Consider the following 24093-nt stretch of genomic DNA (forward strand, 5'->3'; position numbering starts at 1 on the left):
TAAATTTTTTTTAAGTACTTTTAAAAACGCTTTTTCTGTGTCAACCAAACACTCAACAAATTAACAAAAGCGCTTTTATGTAGTGTAAAAGCAATTTTAAATGTGACATCCAAACGACAAACTGCTTCTTTGTAAAAGCGCTTATGTCATAAGTGCTACTGACATAAGCGCTTCGGAAAAAAGCACTCCCAAATGAGCCCTTCGTTTGCTACATAGGTTTTGCTCACAACGTCTTGACCTGGGGCAAGGCCTTGACTTCCTATTTCTTGGCTTGTTGGATTAACTCCTCCCAACTTAAATCATAACGCTACAAAGCAGCAAGATCAAGGTGCAATGAGATAGCAGGATCTGAGAATTCTCTTTTCAAAGCAACAAAGGATTTCGATGATGGAGCAGAGATAGAAGAGATGAAGATATGGAAGGGAAGAAGAGTCTTCAATTTTTCTCATGGAAAGTACAATGCGTCTTATGATTTATTTATCATTATTTTATTTTTGTTAGGGTTTAGGGATTATGGTTCGACTGTATCGAAACAGTTCTGAAATCATGAAGGGTATTTTAGTCTATGCAAGAGTCCTTTTACATCCAATTTTAGGTTTTTTTTTTTTTTTTGGATTTTTGGAGTTATGTGAAACCATTTTGAAACCTAACGGGGTGTTGGTGTAATTTCCAAGACCTTTGAGGGTTTTGCGTAAACACGAAAAACCTTAAAAGGTGTCAGTACGTATAAATAACTCAAATTCGAGACAATCAGTAAAAGGACTACAAACAAAAGAGTTTCATAATTATGCGTATGTTGACACTCATCAAAGGACTAAAAATCAATGTTTAATTTTACAAGAGGGTTGAATGCAATTTTAATCCTATACAATGACTAAAATTGAAATGATTGAATGTAAACAAATTTGGAATTCTAATTTTGTATGTACACAAATTTGGAATCCCTAGTATTATTTTACATGCATAAAATTCACATTATTAAATTAAATACAAATATTGAATGACGAATATGATCTGAAGTTTTCAATACTTCTTAAGGAAACTTTTGAACCAGTGCGCCGAGAGTTTTGGGTGCCTTTTAAGCCTATCGTTGTAATCAACATAGGTGATACCAAATCGAATACTAAATCCCGAACTCCATTCAAAGTCGTCTAACAACGTCCACGGAAAGAATCCCTTCACTTTAACACCATTGCTAAAAAGAAATCAAAGAAAATTAAATATATTAGCGTCAATAATTCAAATCAAAAGCTATACCATATACAAATATATTTAAATATTATAAATGAATTTTTGAATACACTTACTCAATAGAACTTTGAACATAATGAAGGTGGCGATTGTAGAAGTCAATTCTATGGGTATCATTAAGGGCTTCGGCAAGTGATAATTTAGGATCATTCAACTCATCCACACCTGCAATATATAATACATTATTATGTAGTTACAAATTTAGACTTTGTACCACTTGTGCGTGTTTTCCACCAAAAATATGTGAAACACATGCAATTACTTAAGGCTAGACAAAATTACCATTTTCGGTAATGTAAATAATTGGATTGTGATACTTTTTCTTTGTGTAGAGTAAAAGATGTTGAATTCCTTGTGGATAAACATTTAACCATTCCGAAGCACCCTGCACCAAAATTTGAAGATCTTTAGATTTTTAGGAGTCAAATTTGTAAGTGCAAAACGATTAATGGTCGAAATCATAAAGGCTTCATATAGTAATTTGATGTGTACCTTTGGACCTATGAGGACTCCATTACGCTCAGCTGCCACAACACATATGAATATCAGAATCTAATTAGCCTATAAACTTAAATTTCTTGAATTAAATTATGAACTTGTACTCACATGAAAGATTAACGCCAGCATCTGTTGTGTAGCTTGCGTATACCGAGTTATTTCGAGGTGCATCACTTGCATAGTAACCCGTATAGTAATTTAGTCCAAGAAAATCAAATGAACCAATTAGCAACTTGGATTGTTCTTTTGTGAATTTTGGTAATCGGCTTCCGACAAGAGATCGCATGCTTTGCGGATAGTCACCACTTGTCAATGGCTCAGCAAACCTATAAGAATGTAAAAATTCAAGGATTAACTTGACATTATATTCTGTATTGCTCGCTAGTAAATAGCAAATATTATATGCATAAGCAAATTCAAAATACACTTGCCATCCGAACATAAAATCCAAAGCTCGTAATGCAGCATTTTTATTTTCTTTTTCTTCCGATAAGGGCTCAAACCAATCTGACACCAATGTTATCCCTATCACTCCATTTTGAGACGCCTGCACAAGAACATTTAGTTTGTTTTAGAGTCACAAAAAGGTAAAGTAGTCGCTCTCTTGTTGCAACAAACTAATTAATTGTACCTGGTATCTATTTTTGTACAATTTTACGGCAGCTGCATGAGCAAGGAGCTGGTGGTGTGTCACCAAATATGGTTCAGTAGATGAATCTCCGCCGGTGCAGTTTAGCTGTTGCCAAGTGGAGCATCGTCCCGGCGCTTGGGACCCAGTTGCATAACCATAGTTACTGAAGGTATACGGCTCATTCAGTGTCATCCAATGCTTTACTCGATCACCAAATTCTTTATAACAAAGTTCTGCGTAATCTTGAAAATGATTGCTGTATATACAGATTTCAAAATGTAAATGTCATAATTGTATTTATTAATTAAATTATCAATACCATTCAAAGGACTAATTTCTTCACTTACACAATATGAGGGCTTAAGAAACCACCATATTCATCTTCTAAAGTTTGAGGAAGATCCCAATGGAAGAGTGTCACAAATGGCGTTAAACCTATAAATAGCATCATCAATAAAAGCGAGTTATAAGTTTGACAAAATGATTTTTTTATTTTTTTTATTTTTTATGAGTGCATGTAACTCCTATTGTATAAATTATTGATCATGTAAAGTGGGATGACTCACCATTGCGTAAGAGCTCATTGATGAGATTGTTGTAATATTTGATTCCTTCCTTGTTCACTCCTCCACTTAACTTTCCATCTAACAATTAACAAAACCAGAAAATAAAGAAATAAGTGCACCAATAACATTTAAACTGAACTTTAAAAAATTGGGCTATATGTTATCGAACTTGAACTTCGACTTCTATTAGGTAGGCAACTTGGACACATTACTTAAGCGAAAACCGTGAAGGCAGAAATATTGACGATTGGTCACAATTGAACTTACTTGGTAACAATCTTGACCATGAGATAGAGAATCGATACGCATCCCACCCCATATTCTTCATAATCCCCACATCTTCCTACAGTGCATAACAAAAAAGAAATCAGATAAAAATTATCGGGAGCTTATCTTCAATGTGATGAGTTTTCTTCATGCTTCAAAATTTAATGTGTGCACATTGGGTCATGAACCTTATAGCGGTGATATTGGTCAACAGTGATATCTCCATTGCTGCTATCGTTAATCTTTTCTGCAATTAATCATAGAAAATTTATTTATTTAGAGCATGAGAGTAAAAGTAGCACGATTTTGTTATTTTAACTAATTGATGATTTGATTGGACAAACCTGGATATTTGTGGGTGAAGGTATCCCAAATGCTTGGTCCTCTACCACCTTCTTTTGCAGCACCTTCATACTGAAATATTCAAGAGACACAATGAAGAAGATGTCAATATTCTTGCGTGGATTGATGCTTGGTCTGAATTTGAAAGAAAACCCTAATCAAAACTCAAATTAAAGCCCAGAAAAGGACTTACTTGGTAAGATCCAGAACCTACACCAAATACGAACCCTTCTGGAAAACTGCTCCTATTGAGAGAAGCAGTGTCAAAATGTGTGGGTGGAGCTCTAATATCAGCTTCGCTATTTGTGAAAGCAAAGCCAATTAGTAGCAGTATGCCTAAGAGAAAAGAACGTAATTGCATTGTCATAACTTGAGGTTTGTTTTGTTGTTGGTAATAATCTTGAGAAGTATAAGTTGGCTCTGGCTGGCATGCTGCATGGCCTTTATATAGAGGAGGAAGTACGTCCTGCGCATGAGAATAGTAAACACACATGGGCATTGAATGGGTTTGAGGGGGCAACTACGTAGAATGTCATGGTACAAAGGGAAATGGCAAGTTTCATATTTGAATGAGTTTGTCTTCTCCCAAAACTCAACTGCTATATTCAAACACGCAATATAATGGTGCATATGTGCGAGTAGCCGCACAGTGGAGTCTCCTACTAGCCGTTTGGGTCAAACTGTGAAAAAAAGCCGTGAAGACATGATAAAGAAAAATAACGTAATTGCCAAACTCTTACATATTTATGGTCAAAGTAATGCCATTGCCTTCCACTGTTCCACCTACAATTCTCATAGCAATTTTCTTTCTGTTTACCCTAAAGATAAACATGCAGAAATGACTTTTTGTTACCCTTCTTTCCTTTGGTTTTAATGGTATTTTACTTCCCATAATAATGGTCCGTCAAATTCTTTTCAAAATTTGACCACACTATTCACGTTTGACTAAATCAGAATTTGCAGCTACTCACACTATTCGTGTTTGACTATTCATCCAAATATGAAACTTTCCATTTGTACCATGACATTCTACAGAGTTGCGCCCTCAACACCCTTCTAATGGCATGCACAACCAGAGTCAACTTATTCTTATCAAGATTACCAAAAAAAGACATCTCAAGTTATGGCAATGCAATTAGGGTCTTTTCTCTAATCCTTTGAAATATATTTTTCACATAGCATAGCTCACCACATTTAACTCTTGAGATTCGTGTTCATGTAGCAAGTAAATTACATTGATTCAAGGAATGCTTTGAAATATTATATGAGATTTCCCTTCATGTCCTAATTTAAGGTACATCAATTATCTTTTGAAAACGTCAAAAGAGTAGCAAAAGGAAAACGGCTTGAAGACAAGGGTGTTAACTTTTATGGGAAGAAAAATGGCATTAAAACCAGTGAAAGAAAAGGGGTTTTAAACCAAAAAAACAAAACAAAACAAAAAGTCATCACTGCATGTTTATCTTATTGGACTCTAAATATGCAAAGGATGAGTTTTCCACCTACGCTAGCTACAGACTTGTTCAAGCACATCTGAAAATTATTATCAGTTCTTCACGTTCTTCTTTCCTCTAAAATTGAAACTTACCTTCCGAAATCATTTTTTAAATATTTTTTGTAATCTCCTAGAATTTTATATGGAATCAGTGCTATATTTTGACATGCATCTACATGTAGAATAAATTTATTTTGTTAAGACAAAAAGTCATTTTGGTCCCTGTAGTTTACCACTTTTAATACTAAGGTCCATGTAGTTTTAATTCTGAGCAATGCAAGAAAAATCCCTAATTTTTTGTCAAATTACTCTAACATGGGGCATTTCGGTCGAACTTACAAAGGGAAATGGCAAGTTTCATATTTGAATGAGTTTGTCTCCTCCCAAAACTCAACTGCTGTATTCAAACTGTAAAAAGAAATTTGACACATAATTGTTTTCTTCACAATGTGAATGTGTGATTATCTTTTCTTCACAATATAATATTTGGTGCATATGTGTGAGTAGCCGCTAAGACTGATTGAGTCTCCTAATAGCCATTTGGGTCAAACTGTGATAAGAAATTTGACACAGAATTGTTTTCTTCACAATGTAAATTTGTAGATTGTTTAAATTCTTGGGCATAATATGTGATTATCTTTTGTGTTTAACGAACTAGGAATCGTATAATAGAATTTTACTTTTATTTCTTTTAAACATCAGAAAAACATGTCCAATTGGTGGGGTTTTCACAAACGATCTTGAGGTTAGTTGAAACTTCAGCAATGGTTGGGGACCATTTTGGTGATAGATATTTTATAGGGCTCACTATGCAATTTATTGATGAATACCTTATAGGGCCCACTTCGCCTTTAATTTTTGTGATATAAACGTCTGTTTTGTAAATATTCATTGACTTTTTGGAAAACCTTTCCTATTGAAAGGGGCGATAATATATTAAACTAACACACACAATGTAATAACCCAAACCTAAAATTCACAATTAAGGAATATAATATTTTGCGAAAAGACAATTTTGCCCTCGGAATATTTTATTAAGAAAAAGGCGACTTTTTGATCAAGAAGGAATTTGACAATTCCACTTACACCGTTGCGTAGATCACGGTGAAATGAGTTCATAGACACGTAGTGGGCCTGAATCGGAGTTGTAGCGAGAGAATTATGGTCAAAAGAGTCTCAGTGGCACTACTATAAATATTTCGAAGTTGGATTTATAAAAACCAGCTCAGCCTTCTCTCTCCTCGCGCCGACCTCCCTCCCTCTCCCGTGTCCGTCCCTTCTCTCCTTCGTATCTCCGGCCACCGACCACGGCTGTGGACGGGGCCGGTACCAAAACGACCGGGACGACGTCCTCTTTCTTCCCCGACCGTTGCCCGCCGGCGACGCGGCCTGTGCTGGCCGGAAAATGCAGAAAATCGCCGGGAGGTCACCGAAACTTCAACGCCGTCGATCTCCCTCCTTCGGCCATCATTTCCGTCGACCCAGGTGTGGATCTTGAACCTCTCGAGCTGTTCTAGCTGCCTGTTGGGTAGGATTAGATCGATTCGTAGTGTAGCTATTGGATGTTTGAGCTTGAAGTTTCAGCCGATGTTCGGCCTCCGTTTTCGGCCACTTCCGGCCACTTTTTGGGGTAGGTCCAAGAACAAAAGTGGCTCCAAATATGGTGTTTTACCTAGGGTAGGAGTTTGGAGCCGTGGTTTGAAGTTTTTCCGGCGAGGCGTAATCGCTTTAGACACCCATCGCTGCCGGCTCGTGCTGCGGCGCGTGGGTGAGGGTAATGCAGTGGCACTGTATCTTGTTGAGATCCTTATGTTGTCACGAGCGTGTAGGATTTTGCGGATCTCAATTTAGATACCGTTTGAGCCCCGAACGGATTTTCCATATTATGCGACTTCCGGGTTCAGTATTGTTGAACCGTTGGATCACGCTCAATTTCGGATATGTTGTTCCAAATAATTTCAGAATCGTGTAGGATTCGACGGATTGCGAATCGGAGTCCCAGATACTCCGAAATTGCGAACCCTGAGGCTAGGGTTTGGAAATTTTATAATTTCACGATCGTAATCAATCCGATCGTCAGTTTCAGACCAAACTTGCAGGATATGGTTCTTTAAATGTGAGGAACTTAAAGGAACTCTCAGATTGGTCATTGGAGGTTGTGGACCCCACGGGGTTTAGTATCGACCAATATGAAAGTTTATCGCTTAGTGAAGTCTTGAGTCCTTTCAGACGATTTTTAAACATCTGAAATGCCTAAGTAGGCAGAAACATGACTTTAAAATTAGTGCACGCACTTCTAGAAGTCGGGGGTCAGAGTTTTACTTAAAAACTTATACCGAGCAATTTTATTAATTAAATATTCATGATGGTTTACCCAGGCACCCGGGACCAGGCAGGCCCGCGGGAGAGACCTTCAGGAGGTCTAACTAGCTCGGACCAAGAGTGAGTGGACTTTCTTTCATAAATGATTTTATATAAATGAGTTTATATAATGAGTTTTATTATTTGATCTTGAACAAGGTTTATTAATTGTGATTTTTCCTAGTATGCTTTGTGAAGTTACATATCTTATTTATATGCTGCTTAGTCGATATGCTAAAGAGTTACAAAAAGCAGAGTTTGAGATTTACATCAGATAAAATAGCAGCATAATTTCCGATTTAACAAAAGTCAGCTATTTATCAGATTTTTCAGGAGTATATATTATATTTTCTCAGAGTTCTTGATTTAAAAAAAATTCAGTTCTTCAGCAGATTTTCCAGAAATGTTATATATTTTAAACCACCGTGAGTACCCATCTATGGTTATTACCCTCAGTTATGCCGATGTTTACCCTCAGTTTTGTCAGTGCATTTGACATTTGCCTCACGAGTTTTGGGATCGCTGGGACCGTGGGTGCCAGGATTTGCGGCTCGGATTGACTTGGTGTCACCGAGACCTGCCAGGATTTGCGGCTTGGATTGACTTGGTGTCCCGAGACCTGCCAGGATTTGCGGCTCGGAGTGACTTGGTGTCACCGAGACCTGCCAGGATTTGCGGCTCGGATTGACTTGGTGTCCCGAGACCTGCCAGGATTTACGGCTCGAAGTGACTTGGTGTCACCGAGACCTGCCAGGATTGCGGATCAGGCTAACTACGGTCCCCTGAATCCTGCCAGTTGCGGCTCGAGTTGACTTTGTATCACTGAGGCCTGCCATCGGATCAGGCTGACTATAGTCCCCTGAATCCTGCCAGTTTGCGGCTCGGATAGACTTTGTGTCGCCGAGACCTGCCAGGGGAATTGACGGAATTACAGGGGTACACCCGAGTGGTAGTTTTAATTGATTGCAGTGCTTTTATGCAAGGTTTAAGTACATTGCTTTTATGCAAATTTGATTACAGTGTTTTTATGCAAGTTTGGATTTCAGTGCTTTCATGCAAGTTTTATTGCTCTTGAATACGATTGTATATATTTATATAAATATATAATTACCTTGATTTCAGCATGTGAATGCCGTGAGTTTAGTATGCTTCAAATGTAGAGTACATATTCAGTTTTACTTAACTATTTTTTTTACAATGGGGGTTAGTATATTCTTAGGATATTTTATGAACCTTTATTTTTGTCCACTCACATTTTCAAATGTTTTGTGCCCCCAGGCTGTAGCGTGCACAGGAAATCCACCACCGGGCCATCTTGCCTTCCGCGCCTCCTTGTTACAGAAGTGTTGGTTTGTAAAATTGGAACTTTTGGCATGTATATTGAAGTGCTAGCAGTTGGTTGTATGGATATTTTGCTCGTTCTAACAAGTGGAAATTTTGGGATCGAACAAATTACAGGGGAGATTCTGCCGAATTTTCGGCAGGAGCCAAGGTTAAAATTTTAATTAGAAGGGCAATTTGGTCAATTGTGCCCGACATTCGCCAAGTGTCGGACACGCACAGGGTTCGACTCGAATTCCAAAGCGAAATTTGGTTCGGGTCCTGTCACACAATATGAATGCTAGGACTCGAACCCAAAACCTTGCCTGAGGGAGTAAATACTCAAAATCACTACACTAGTGGGTCCTTTGCGATTGACTCATTTTTAATCAAATAGTTAAAAGTTACATGGTCTAATTTATAAACAAGAAGCTATTATCTTCAAGGTGCGAAAAAAGAGATTGTGCATCTATTATCTTTGAAACCGTCAAAAGAGTATTAAAAGAGAAAAAGAAAACGTTGTGAAGACGTTATAACCGCTAAAAGAAAAATAACGTAATTGCCGAACTCATCCTTACATATTTATGGTCAAATTAATGACATTGACAGTGTCAAGAAAATAATGGTCCGTCAAATTCTTTTGAAAATTTGACCCACGTGGTTAATTAGGAGACTAAATCAGAATTTGCAGCTACTCACACTATTCGTGTTTGACTATTCATCCAAATATGAAACTTGCCATTTGTACCATGACATACAGAGTTGCGCCCTCAACACCCTTCTAATGGCATGCACACGTGTTTTGCAAAGAAATTTATTTCACCATGCCCACTGGCGGATCTACATAGGCGTAAGGAGGTGCACTTGCACCTCCCCTCGCCGGAAAAACCATTGTAGGTGCTTCAAACTGTCTCTTTGCTCAACTGGTGTACAGATTACCTTATTTCCATTTTCAACATTTAAGTAAATGTCTTTGTCATTTTACTTTAATTTATTTTTATATTACTTCATTTACTTAAGTTTACAATGTAAATAAGGAAGTACCCCCCGTTTGCATTCAAATAAAAATACTAGAAAATCAAATTCCTATCAAATCAAAATATGAAAAATCGGTTTTAGTGCAAAATACGATTTAGGCTAAAAATGATGGCTCATTAAGTCAATATATACTTCATACTAAAATCCCATAAAATCAAGTTTTCTTATTTAATGTGTAAGGAATAAAAGCCGCCAAAAATTATCTTGAGAAAATGATGATTCCGAAAAACTATTTTTCATACTTAATCAATTTTGCACCTCCGCTAAAAAATTTCTAGGTCCGCCACTGACCATGCCAACCAGAGTCAACTTATACTTATCAAGATTACCCAAAAAAAATCTCAAGTTATGGCAATGAAAATTATTATCACTTCTTCACGTTCTTTTTTCATCCTAAACCCTTTATTTTGTTAAGACAAAAAGTCATTTTGGTCATGATAGCTTACCACTTTTATCACTAAAGTCCATGAGTTTTAATTCCGAGCAATGCAAGAAAAATCTCCAATTTTTGTCCATTACTCTAACATGGAGGGGCATTTCGGTCCAACTAACATACCCTCCACAAACCACTCCACAGCCACCCAGTACCCCTCCCCAACAACCTTCTCCCATCCCTCCTCCCCCTCCCCACCCAACCTCTTCCTCCTAACTCAACCCACTCCCTACCCTATAGCAACAACCAACCACCCCCACAACCACCTATTCCCTCTCTCTCTGGCTGGGGAATGGATCATTTCGGTGAAAAACCCTATAAAAAAAATTATATATATATAAAGAAAATCCATTTATGGGTAGATGATAGATACTTTGTAAGGTTCACTCCGCAATTTTTTTGAAGAATACCTTATAGGGCTCACTTCGCATTTAATTATCCATTTATGGGTAGATGATAGATACTTTATAGGGTTCACTCTGCAATTTTTTTGAAGAATACCTTATAGGGCCCACTTCGCATTTATTTTTTGTGATATAAACGTCTGTTTTGTAAATTTCATGCCTACATGATAGATTGACTAATTTTAAATAGTTAAAAGTTACCTGGTCTAATTTGTAAACAAGAAGCTCTTATCTTCAAGGTGCGAAAAAAGAGATTTTGCATCCATTATCTCTGAAACAGTCAAAAGAGTATTAAAAGAGAAAGAAAACAAAAAAAACGTTGTGAAGACGTTATAACCGCTGAAAGAAAAATAACGTAATTGCCAAACTCATCCTTACATATTTATGGTCAAAGTAATGATATTGACAGTGTCAAGAAAATAATGGTCCGTCAAATTCTTTTCAAAATTTGACCCATGTGGTTAATTAGGAGACTAAAATCAAAATTTGCAACTACTCACACCGTTTGCACCATGACATTCTACAGAGTTGCACCCTCAACACCCTTCTAATGGCATGCACGTGTTTTGCAAAGAAATTTATTTCACTGTGCGGCTATACCCCCTTTTTAAAAATATATATTATTTTTATTCAATAATATGTGAGAATTTTGTGTATAATAAATGAATTTTGTTATGCCGGCGAACTTTCAAAGAGTAAATTTTCTTTTTTAAAAAGTATAGCAGTGCGGCTATACTATTTATATATTAAAAAAAGAACGCGCCCAACGCATAGGTGCCATGTGTCAAAACAGTAAAGCCAGGCGGCTATACTATTTTTTATTTAAAAAAGGAAAAAAGAGTATAGTCTTTGGCTATACTATTTATTTTAAAAAATCAAAAAGAAGGCCGGCTATACTATTTATATATATGTATATAAAGCCGCGCCTAGCACTTATGAGCCACATGTCAAACAAGTATAGCCGCCCCGCTATACTATTTTTGTTTTTAAAAAGTTAAAAAGGAGTATAGCTGCACGACTCTACTATTTTTAAACACAATTAGGGAAAAACTGAGTATAGCTGCTTTTTTTAAAAATATATATTATTTTTATTCAATATTATGTAAGAATTATGGGTATAATATATGAATTTTGCGTGTCTTATTGAAATTTTGTAGACAATAGGTGTATTAAACATGAGAAATACGTACGTATATGTATAATACAATATTAAATGTGAAGGTGTCAGAATCTTTATATGGGTAATAACTCTGGAAAAGTAAAAAATAAAAAAGGGAGAATATATACTCGAGTAATGGATAGGGATCTTGGGCTATGGAGAAATTTAATTAGGACACCCAAACAATTTCACTAAGACTTAGTAAATAGAAATTAAAGTAATTGAAAAGGGGTAAGATATTACTTAATTACATATATTAAATTAAAGAAGTAAGCCAAAAAACAAAAGTAAAGGAACTAATTATATGGTTTTTATATTTTTAAATTAAAAAAAACCTATCCAGACGAAAGTTCGTCGACACAAGTCTATGCCGGCGAACTTTCAAAGATTAAATTTTCTTATTTAAAAAGTATAGCCACGCTCCTATGCTATTTATATATTAAAAAAAGGACGCACCCAATGCATAGGTGCCACATGTCAAAACCGTAAAGCCGGGCGGCTATACTATTTTTAAATTTAAAAAAGGAAAAATGACCATTGCCGATCGGCTATACTATTTCTTTTAAAAAATCATAAAGAATCTAGTATTCGTAAAAAGGAGTATAGCCACGTGTCAAACAAATACAGCCGCCCGGTTATACGTAGAAAGGAGTATAGCCGAAAGGCTCTTCTATTAAAAAAAATTATATACTATTTTTATTCATTAATATGTGAGAATTATGTGTATAATACGTGAATTTTGTGTGTCTTATTGAAATTTTTGTAAAAAATAGGTGTATTAAACATGAGAAATACGTGCGTACGTGTATAATGCATTATTAAATGTAAAGGTGCTAGAATCTTTATACGGGTAATAACTCTGAAAAAGTAAAATTTGAAAAAGGGACAAGAAATACTTGAGTAATGGCCTAATAGTAATGGATATGGCTCTTGGGCTACGGAGAAATTTAATTAGGACACCCAAACAATTTCACTAAGACTTAGTAAATAGAAATTAATTATTTTTTGAACTTTTTCTATAATTTTTTGTATTAAATAATAAATAAAATATAATTACTAATTAAAGTAATTCAAAAGGGGTAAGATATTACTTAATTACAAATATTAAATTAAAGAAGTTGGCCAAAAAACAAAAGTAAAGAAACTAATTATATGATTTTTTTAATTTTTTATAAAAAAAAAAAAAAAAAAAAACATGTCCTGACGAAAGCTCGTCAACACAAGTCTGCCTGCGAAACTTCAAGGATTAAATTTTCTTTTTAAAAAGTATAGACGCGCGGCTATACTATTTATATAGTAAAAAAAGGATGAGCCCAGCACATAGGTGCCACGTGTGAAAATAGTAAAGCTGGGTGGCTACACTATTTTTTATTTAAAAAAAAGGAAAAACGAGTATCGCAGCGCGGCTATACTATTTCTTTTAAAAAATAAAAAAGAATCCAGTATAGTCGGTCGGCTATACTACGTTTATATGTATGTATAGACACGCTCAGTGCCTATACGCCACTTGTCAAACAAGTACTGCCGCCCAGCGATACTTCTTTTTTTTTTTAAATTTAAAAAAGTGGGGTATAGCCACACGGCTATATTATTTTTAAAGACAATTAGGAAAAATTGAGTATAGCCGTGCCGCTATACCCCTTTTTTTTTATTATATAAATATATATTATTTTATTCAATAATATGTCAAAATTATATGTATAATATGTAAATTTTGTGTGTCTTATTAAAATTTTTGTAAATAATAAGTGTATTAAACATGGGAAATACCTGCGTACGTGTATAATACATTATTAAACGTAAATGTACTAGAATCTTTATACGGGTAATAACTCTAGAAAAGTAAATAATTAAAAAAAGGGACAACATATACATGAGTAATGGTCTAATTGTAATGGATAGGGCTCTTGGGCTATCGAGAAATTTAATTAGGGCATCCAAACGATTTCACTAAGACTTAGTAAATATAAATTAATTATTTTGTGCACTTTTCTATAATTTTTTTTATTAAATAATAAATAAAATATAATTACTAATTAAAGTAATTGAAAAGGGGAAAGATATTACTTAATTACATATATTAAATTAAAGAAGTAGGCCAAAAAATAAAAGTAAAGAAACTAATTATATGGTTTTTAAATTTATAAATAATTAAAAATATAAAAAAACTTGTCTCGACGAAAGTTCGTCGGCACAAGTCTATGCCAGTGAAATTTCAGGGATTAAATTTTCTTTTTAAAAAAGTATAGCTGCACGGCGATACTATTTATATATTAAAAAAAGGACGCGCCCAGCGCATAGGTTCCACATGTCAAAACAGTAAAGCCGGACAGCTATACTATTTTTTTATTTTAAAAAAAAAAAGGAAAAACGAGTATAGCCGCGTGGCCATACTATTCCTTTTAAAAAATAAAAAAGAATCTAGTATAGCCGGCCGGCTATACTATTTATATATGTATATAAAGACACGCCCAGTGCCTATACGCCACTTGTCAAACAATTACAGCCGCCCCACTATACTATTTTTGTTTTAAAATTTTTAAAAAGGAGTATAGCCATAGGGCTATACTATGTTCAAAGACAATTAGGGAAAAGCTGAGTATAGCCGCGCGACTTTCCCTTCTTTTTTTTAAAAAATATATATTATTTGTATTCAATAATATGTGAGAATTATGTGTATAATATGCAAATTTTGTGTGTCTTATTGAAATTTTTGTAAAATTACAGGAGTTTTGTGGTCGCAGAGAGTAGTGGTTTGAGGACTTCCATAAAGGATTTACCCTTCACCAAAGTCTTGATCCTTGCACATGCCTCACCAAATTATTTGCCAAATTATTAAGGGGTCACATCCAATCCCAATGCCTAACAGATTCTGAATTTTGTAAGCTGAGCATCAGAATTTGTAGGGTTTTGCTGCAAGTGCTGCTGAGTTGTTCCATTATTATAGATTTGTGTACTTTGTTTACAGGGCAAGAGATAGTGAACAAAGTGGTTGGTGTCAAACAAAGTATATGAGAATTTTTCAAATATGTCCAGATATTTTATATATGCTTATATGTGTTTTATTTTCCAGCTTTCTTAGAATGCTTGTTACAATATAAAAGGGTGTATTCAATTAGGATTCTAGAGCATTTTAAAAGAAATTTTTTAAGTGCCAAATTTCATGGAACTCTATGGAATTTTTAGATTTCTCATAGACTTGAGAAGAATTCTATATAATTTTATTATAAGATTTGTACGGCTTTCATTCCAAACTTCAATAATTCTTTAACATATTTCTTTAGAAAAATGCTAACTTTGGCATCCTTACCCAGATGTTGTTTTTATTTCCTTTTCCATTTTCAATAAAAGTTCCAGAACTCCATGTGTATGAGATCAACAAAAAAGAAGTCAACTCACTTGGTGACCTTGTCCCATTCAGCAACAAGATCTACTCTGGGGACTTGGAGAAAAGGTTGGGCGTAACAGTAGGCCAATGTGTTCTGATCCAAAACTTACCAAAGGAGAAAGTAGACAAGGACGATGAATAAAAATTATGGAAAAAGAAAACCCAACTAGGTATTGATCAAAGAAAATATAGGGAGCGTACCTTTACAGATGGAGGAAACTGTTCGTTTTCTGCAAAGAGAAAAGCTAGGGCATATGCAGAGAGAAAAACTAGCGTCTAATGAAATCTTTTTGGGGAGGTTGGATTTATTATGGTCGTTGTTATTTATACCTCTCACCTTAAAACCTACCAAAATTTATCACTCAATGAAATCCGTCCAAATATATGAATTTTTTAGTACACCTAGATTTTATTGAACTTATTTATAATCCTAATTGAATACACCCATATTTGTATGGACTTTTTAAAAGTTAATACAAGTCTGAATTGAATACACTCAGACTTATAGAAACTCTTTTAAAGTTCATATAAATCCAAATTGAATACACTCGAATTTTTAAAATCTTTTTAAACTCTCTAGAATCCTAATTGAAAACAAACGCAAAGCAAGACACACTACTACAAAAAGTGAAAAAGACGACCAGAAAACAACGACGGTCTAAGTGAACACCGTCGTGGTTTATAAAAAGACGACGGTTCTAAAAACACCGTCGTGTAATACAACCTTAGACAACTAAAAAATGGAGTTTCAAATGGCTGTTCAAAAACAACGACGTACATAATTAAACAACCGACGTCTATTTGAAACAGATTTCTGCAGTGTAAAATCAATGCCAACAAAGAACGGCAGAAGTTATGAATCGACCGACGTAGAAAGTAAAGACGACGATTTCAATAAAAACTGCCGTTTTTACTCATAAAATAACACGACGAGGTTTTCGTATAAGACGCCGTATAATTACAAACAAATCCACGGCTTTAAAATACAAAATATCGCCGTATTAAATTAATTTACAACGACGGAAAATATAAATATATCGACGTCATTCTCGTATATTTCTACGACGTTATCTTTAAATCGTACAATAAAATTTATCGTCGTATTTATTCATTTTATACGTCGTACCTTTAATTTTAACGGTCGTCTTAATAAGAATTTTTGTTAACAATTTTTTTCTTTGATTTTCTTATCCTACGTCGGTAGATCTACTTAATGACAAGAATTGAAATAACCACGACGGTTTATATAGAACACCGCCGACATAATCAGTTTTGTCTGAGATCCCAAGGGTTACGAAATCTTACCAGATGGAACTCTGTTCCACATCATAATCTTAACAGATGACACAGATTTGCAAATATTGCGTCGTGTTAGTTTACAAATTCTAGAACATTAATTTCCCTCATTTTAAATTTCCTCGGGAAAGAAAAATCTATTTATCACGCTTTGGAATTGAAAACTAAAACTGAAAGAATACGGGAAAAAAAACTCCATTTATAATTTAAAATTAAAATCCACGTCGGTTGTAGTACACTTAACGACGTTTAACAAAATAATCTACGTCGGTAATTATAAATCTACCGCCATCTTAACTTAATATAGACGACGAGAAAAGACGACGGTAGAACAGAAAACCGCCGTTGTTTCAGTTTCTTTAACATATCTTTCTGCAGGACTTGTGTAGTTCAAAGCATTGACAATGTCTTCATCATATCTCCCAGAAACTACTGATTCAATTACTCATGCTTTAGAGGCCATCTGAAGCCATTTCTATTCTTTATCGCATTCTTGAAACCCATCTTCTTCTTCTGAAGCTCTACGGATAAAGGAAGAGGCTATCACAATAAATCCGACGATCTTCTTAGGCAAGAAAATCAAGCAGAGGATCAGGCACATCTGATCTTCAGATTTCCCTGAGAAGCGAACTTTCCTTCGACAGCGAGTGGAGGCCAGGCTTGCATCTCTTTTGATGGAAAGCAAGGAGTATTCAGAAGCACTAAGTGTCCTATCAGGCTTGATCAAGGAAGTGAGAAGGCTAGTTGACAAGCTTCTTCTTGTGGACATATATTTGATGCGAGTAAGCTCAATTTCTCTTTGAGAAAACATCCAAATTATTGTCTTTGAGACATGAGAGACTGAGAGAGGAAGAACTTGGAACCTTAAATGTAAACCGAAAATGAATGAAAGCGACAAATTTATAGAATAAATTTTTAAAACCAACGGCGGTCCTTACAAAAAAACCGCCGTTTAAATTGTAAAATCAACGTCGGTATGATCGACGTATATTACAGAAATCCACGTCGGTAAATTAATAAAAACGACGTGTTAAATAATATACCATGACGCGAGTTATTACTTATGTACTTTAATTTTTGAGTTTACTACGACGGTACCTACAAACTACTGTCGTATTTATTTACCACGTCCGAAGTTAAATGTACCGTCGTATTTTATAATTTATACGTCGTAGTTATATGTAACCGCCATATTATTTTTTTGAAATGGTTTTATATGTAAGCAACTTTTCGTCTACTTGACTTACACATTTGTTATTTTTATATTCTTATTTTATTTAAATCTGTCATCCAAAAAAGAAACTTTACATATTGCAGAATATTAATTTCCTTCGTTTTAAATTTCCTCCGGAAAAAAAACTCTATTTATAACGCACTGTAATTGAAAAATAAACTGAAAGGTCACGGGAAAAAAAATTCTATTCATAATTTAAAAATTAAAATCCACGTCGGTTATATTAAACCTAGCGACGTTAAATGAAATGATTCCACGTCGAATGAAAAATATTGCGTCGTTTTAGTTAAAAACGACGTAGTTAAATGTAACCGCCGTATTATTTTTTTGAAATGGTTTTATATGTAAGCAACTTTTCGACTTACACATGCACTGTTTCCAAACCCGATTAAAAATTTCAATCTCCCAGAGAAACCTTTTAGTCTTTTTTCCTTGTCAGAGCATTGTCAGAGTTTCTCATCGTCTTCCTCTCGTCTTCTTCGTCGTCTCTGAACTTAAACATCGATCATCTTCCTCTTGCTTTCATTGCACGCAAAAGGTAAGCTTTCATTTTCACTATTTTGGTTATTGTTTTGCATGCTCATACGTTTTTTGTTTGAAAAATCTTTTTACCTTTTTTCTGGCCAAAATCATTTTACTTCTTTCCAAGTTTGATAAAATATACAGACAAAGAGAGAAAGTTTCCAACTTTGAAGACAACTACATCAACTAAATAAGACGACGGTAGACCACAACGGTTCGTCAGTTGTTCTAGCGTCGTCTGAAAATTGACAAAATTGTTTTTAAAATAATAGTCTTTTTTTATATGCTTGTTTAATTGCAGGTTTGATTTCGCTGAACAATGGTTTTTGTTTTTCCCTTATTTGATAAAATATAAAGAAAAAGAAACTAGGGTTGGTATCTAATATAGACGACAAAATATCTTATTGTTTTACGTCGTGTGAATGTTAATACTACGACGGTGTATTACTATTGACGTCGTATGAACATAAATACCACGACGTTATATAAATAATAGTTTACCACGACGGTGTATTACTATTGACGTCGTGTGAACATATATACCACGACGTTATATAAATAATGGTTTTAAACATTTATTACGTCTGAGATTATTTCATTGCGTCGTCTAAAATCATATCATACGTCGTATTTTTTTAATACCGTCGTTTGTGTTCTTAATGTTTTCCTGAAATATTTTCACTTGCAGTTTTGTCTGTTAAAATGGTTTCTCAACAACAAACTAAGGATTCTGGCTCCAAGAAGCTTGGAGTGGTAGCTCCCCAAGACAAGTCTTCGAAGGAGATGAAGTCTTCGAAGAAGATGAAGTTTGCTTCATCATCTGCTGAGACAGAACCAACCAGCCAGACAACAATCTCTGATGATTCAAAGACTGGTCGAGGTATGAGCACAATGCCTCGTGTTGTGAAGAGAAAGCTTCAGAAACTGAGGCCAATTGTTGAGTACAATAAAAGGGGGAAAGGTGTTGGCCAAGCACATATTGAGATGCAGTCGTATATTGGTGTCTTGGCACGCTCCAGGATCCCACTTGTGGACAAGAAATGGTCCCAAATCCCAAAGGATATAAAGGAGCAGATTTGGGAAGCAGTTGACATGGCTTTTGTCGTAGGCCAAGGGGGCAAGACCTCTGTTTTATCTTCTGCTGCCAAAAAATGGAAGGATTTCAAGTCTACACTAACGAGGCATTATATCCTTCCATACACCAATGACAGGGAGAAATTAAGCCAACCCCCTGAAACATATAAATTCATAGAGAAAGCACAATGGGATGCCTTTGTAGCTTCAAGGCTATCCAAAGATTTTCAGTCTGTGCATTCTCAACATTCACAGATTAGGGAGAAACTCGAGTACAATCATCGATTGTCTCGAAAAGGATATGCTGGATTGGAGGATCAATTGGAGGAAACTATGCCTGGGGTAGAAATTGATCGATCTACCTTATGGAAGAGAGCTAGACAGGACAAACATGGTAACATCCCTGATCCAAAGGTGGCAGAGAAGGCAAAATTAATTGTAAGCCTACTCACTCTGTTTTAAATTTTTATTACACTGTGAATTATTCTTATTACGTCGTATGTTATATTTTTCGTCGTGTGAATGATATTACCACGTCGAAAAGTTTTTAAAAACGTCGTTAAAGGTCTAAATAGGAATCACTACTATGTTTTCTGTAATTATAGCATAAGACGTCGGTGGTTCATTTTCGCGTCGTGTGAAGGATATTACCACGTCGAAAATTTTTTAAAAACGTCGTTAACGGTCTAAATAGGAATCACTACTCTGTTATCTTTAATTATAGCATAAGACGTCGGTTGTTTATTCATTTCGTCGTTTTAAATAAATAACCACGTCGGTATAACTACCGTCGTGATAAGTTATAATAACGTCGGTTTATACGTTATTGCGTCGTGTGAAATTATATAATACGTCGTTTGTACATAAATAACCGTCGTGTGTTTTTTTGTTTATCTTTGTTTTAGGATGAATTGCAGAAACAAGTCTCGGAAGGCAAAGTCAGAGTAGATGGCAGCAATGATGTGCTGACCATGGCTTTGGGCCCCGAGCATCCAGGCAGGGTGAGGGGAGTTGGTGCTGGTGTTTCCCCAAGGCAATATTTCAATTTGCCCAAACCACAGAGGGTGAGCTTTGACGACCGTTTGAAGGAGAGTTTAAGAGTTCTCCTTCAAGAAGAGACTAAAAAGATGGAGGCTAAGGCAAGGGAAGAGGCCTTAAGGATGGAGGCTAGGACAAAACAATTGGTAGAGGCTGAGAGGGAGCATTTCCTGAGTCAGCTTTCCCAATTAATTCCCAATTTTGATCCAAGCATGCTTAAACCAAGAATTAGCCAAAGCCCCAAAAATCCAATGTCTGACAAAGCTAGCTGCTCTGGAGGTGATGTGAGATCCCTACATTTGGAGGATGATACTGCCAAAATGGGGAAACATCAGCCAGATGAAGAGAAGGAAGAAGAAAAGAGAGATGAAGAGAAGGAAGAAGAAAAAAGATATGAAGAGAAGGAAGAAGAAAAAAGAGATGAAGAGAAGGAAGAAGAAAAGGAGAAAGAAGATGAAGAAAAGCATGACGACAAGGTATGTTAACATAACTTTTTTATTTGTTTTTCAAAATTTCAGACGTCGATATTTTTATTTAATCCGTCGTTTGTTTACAACTTAGACGGCGGAATTTTTTTAAGACGTAATAAAATATTTAAACGACGGTTTTTTCACCGTCGTTTAAATGGTTTCAGACGACTCTTTATTCATAAAACCGTCGTCTTTATTAAATTACCACGACAATTTTTTCACCGTCGTTTAAATACTTTTAAAACGACGTTTTATTCCTTAAACCGTCGTCTTTATTGAATTACCACGTCATTTTTTTTATTTCTTTAAACAGGTTATTGAAGTTGGTGCTTATTCAAAAATGGAGGCGCCATCTTCTTTAAAAACCCTTTGTCGTTTTGTGGAAACGACACTCCTGCCTGAGGATAAGACAGTCCAATTTACAATTGATAAGGAGGTGTTTGGTGGTGAGCGCGATACCTTCCTCCTGCCTGAAGATATTACACAATTTGCAGGCATGGAAGAAATTGGAGCTACTATATTGGCTGTATATATGAGGTTTGTACTTCTAAAATAATAACTCGTTGGTTTATATATTGCGTCGTCTTAACTAACTAACCACGTTGTCTTAACTAACAACCGTCGTGATAAATATATTATAACGTCCTCATCTATTTCAGTACGTCGTTTGAAATATTATAATACGTCGTTTTTTTTATACATAACCGTCGTGTTTTGTGTGCTGACTTGTTTATATTATTTTATTTGTTTAGGTACTTACACGATGTTTTGAAAAAAGCCAATATGTGCAGTATGGTTGGCTTTATCGACCCTGCTACAGTTAGTGCCAACTCTGGCACAATAACTGCAAGATCACGACTGGTAGCAGCTCGACTTCAGAAGACAGACGGTGAACAGATTTTCATGATGCCTTACAATCCAGGGTTAGTCTGATTTTATATCCTAAGGGTTAGTCTCCTTAGGATTTCGTTTTTATAACCACGTCGGTGTTTTATTTTATTTAGTCGTTTGAAACTACTAACCACGTCGGTATTTATTTATCGTCGTGATAAATATATAATGTCGTCGTTAGATACTTTACTTCGTCGTGTGAAATACTATAATACGTCGTTTTTGTAAATAACCGTCGTTTTTATATTAATTTTGTGCAGCCGTCATTGGATCTTGCTGATTGTAAGAGCAAAGAAGGAGACCGTCTATTTTCTGGATCCTCTGCCAGGTCATCGTGTGGTCGACGAAGAGGCGAAAAACATCGTGAACAGTGCTTTAAAAATATATAATACCCACATAGCCCGAGCAGGACGTAAAAATGTAATTTGGAAAACTCTCTCAGGCACACCAAAGCAACCCAGCAATGTCGAATGCGGGTATTATGTAATGCGCTTCATGAGGGACATCATCATGGATCCTTCCTTGGGGTTTGAGAATAAGGTAAGAAGAAATTACCTTCATACATTTCACGTCGTTTTTTGTATTATCAACGACGGTCGTGTAAAATTAACGTCGTTGAATGGATATACTACGTCGGTTATGAAAAATATCGTCGTCTGTGATTGAATTTCTTTTTATTTATAAACCCTAATAGTCATTGTTTATGCAGTATGCCAAGGGAAACCAGGAAGCTTCATACCCCCAAGAAGCCATTGATGACGTCCGGAATGAATGGGCAGAGTTTGTTTTCCAAATTATTAAACAGGGCAATTATTGAACACTTGATATTTATGTATAATGTACCAATTTTCTCTATAATATGTAATGTAAAAATTTGTTGAGGTTTTCTTAAATTAAAAAAAAAACAAACATACAAATTGCTTAACCGACGTGTAATACTTTTCCAACGACCTAATAAAGTCAATAACCGTCGTATTTTGTTGTTGCGTGTTTTAAACAAATACGACGTAAAAAAATAGTTAGACGACGTTCTTTGAACAATTGAGTCGTTAATGGTTTACAATATCTTCAATTTCTTAAGGGTTCAGGGTATAATCGACGACGTTTATGTAACGACTGCGGTTAAGTCGTAAAATATATATTTTACGTCGTATAGTTAAATAGCCGCCATGGTTTCTCATTTTAACGACGTCATTTTAACGACTTAGTAGTCTATTACAATTTACAACGTCTACAATTTATTAACCACGACGTGGTTTCTTGTTGTGGTAAGAATATTTTATTATTTTTATATCAAAATATTCAAAATAAATATAAAATAAATCAGAAAATTGAAAAGTCAACTCCTATGAAGTCATTGATATATTTTCTTCCACATAAACCTTGAAAAAATTCATTTTGAATAATAAAAATTTAAAATGACGTATATGTTGGTTTCTTGCTTGGTTTCATATATATGTTGTGTTCTTAATGGGTTTTGTGTTCTTGAAAATAAACTGAGACACGATGAATTTTAAGGCGTACGACGACGATTACACGACGGTGTTTTTAAACTACCGTCGTTGTATTACTTATACACGACGGTTTTTTCATAAACCGTCGTTTGTATTACGTATAATAGACGACGTCTGTTGAAAATCCGTCGTCTATATATGCCAAATACGTCTGTTTTTGATTAAAACCCGTCGTCTCTGTTGTTTATTACTTGCGATTAGATCATTGTATAATCTGCTATAGTGATGGTCATTGCCTGTATTTTCACTTTATTATAGATAATAGGTTATAGTGTCGGAGATGGATAAGTCATGGATGCACTCGGATAGAAGATCGAAGGCATATGAGTTTGGGGTGGAAGCATTTTTGAACTTTGCTGTAGAAAATCTTCTAACTACAACACATATCCGTTGTCCATGTGTTAAATGTGTTAATTTGAAGTTGTTTGGGGTTGGAATTATAAGGGATCACTTATACTTTAATGGAATTGACCAAAGCTATAAGAATTGGACATTTCACGGAGAACCTTGGGAAGCAACTACTAATGCTAGCAGAAATGTTGAAGAAGATGATGGCCATAGTAGGTACAGTTTTGTGTCTGAAGAAATTGATATGGATGATAATGATTTTGGTGATTTTGGTTCGGATCCGTATGAGTTTGCCAATGTGATTGGGGATGGAGATCAACCAGTGTACCCTGGTTGTAGAAAGTACACGAAGTTATCGGCATTAGTGAAGTTGTATAATTTGAAGGCAAAACATGGGATGAGTGATGTCTGTTTTACAGAATTATTGATACTTCAAGGCGATAATACAATACCAACCTCTATGTATTACCAACCTCTATGTATGAGGCTAAAAGACTTTGTGTGCATTGGGGCTGAGTTATGAGAAATGCACGCATGCCCCAATGATTGCATC

General features: G+C 35.3%; 1 protein-coding gene across 2 annotated transcripts; it reads right to left on the bottom strand.

The window, feature by feature from the left end:
• Window positions 769-4052, bottom strand: LOC18785825 (beta-glucosidase 12). 2 transcript variants are annotated; one of them, XM_020557883.1, is made up of 13 exons: window positions 3749-4052; window positions 3558-3627; window positions 3402-3460; window positions 3214-3289; window positions 2947-3024; window positions 2728-2815; window positions 2381-2636; window positions 2181-2296; window positions 1858-2075; window positions 1744-1775; window positions 1534-1636; window positions 1308-1416; window positions 769-1195 (listed from the first exon to the last, which is right to left on the bottom strand). In XM_020557883.1, the coding sequence occupies exons 1-13, from the start codon at window positions 4046-4048 to the stop codon at window positions 1024-1026; spliced, it is 1677 nt and encodes a 558-aa protein (XP_020413472.1). In that variant the 5' UTR covers window positions 4049-4052; the 3' UTR covers window positions 769-1023. The 2 variants fall into 2 exon arrangements, with proteins under 2 accessions (XP_020413472.1, XP_020413473.1); XM_020557884.1 differs by lacking the exons at window positions 769-1195; window positions 1744-1775 and having other exon boundaries at window positions 1324-1416; window positions 3749-4038.

This window comes from Prunus persica, chromosome G2, assembly GCF_000346465.2.
Source record: "Prunus persica cultivar Lovell chromosome G2, Prunus_persica_NCBIv2, whole genome shotgun sequence".
NCBI classification, from domain to species: domain Eukaryota; kingdom Viridiplantae; phylum Streptophyta; class Magnoliopsida; order Rosales; family Rosaceae; genus Prunus; species Prunus persica.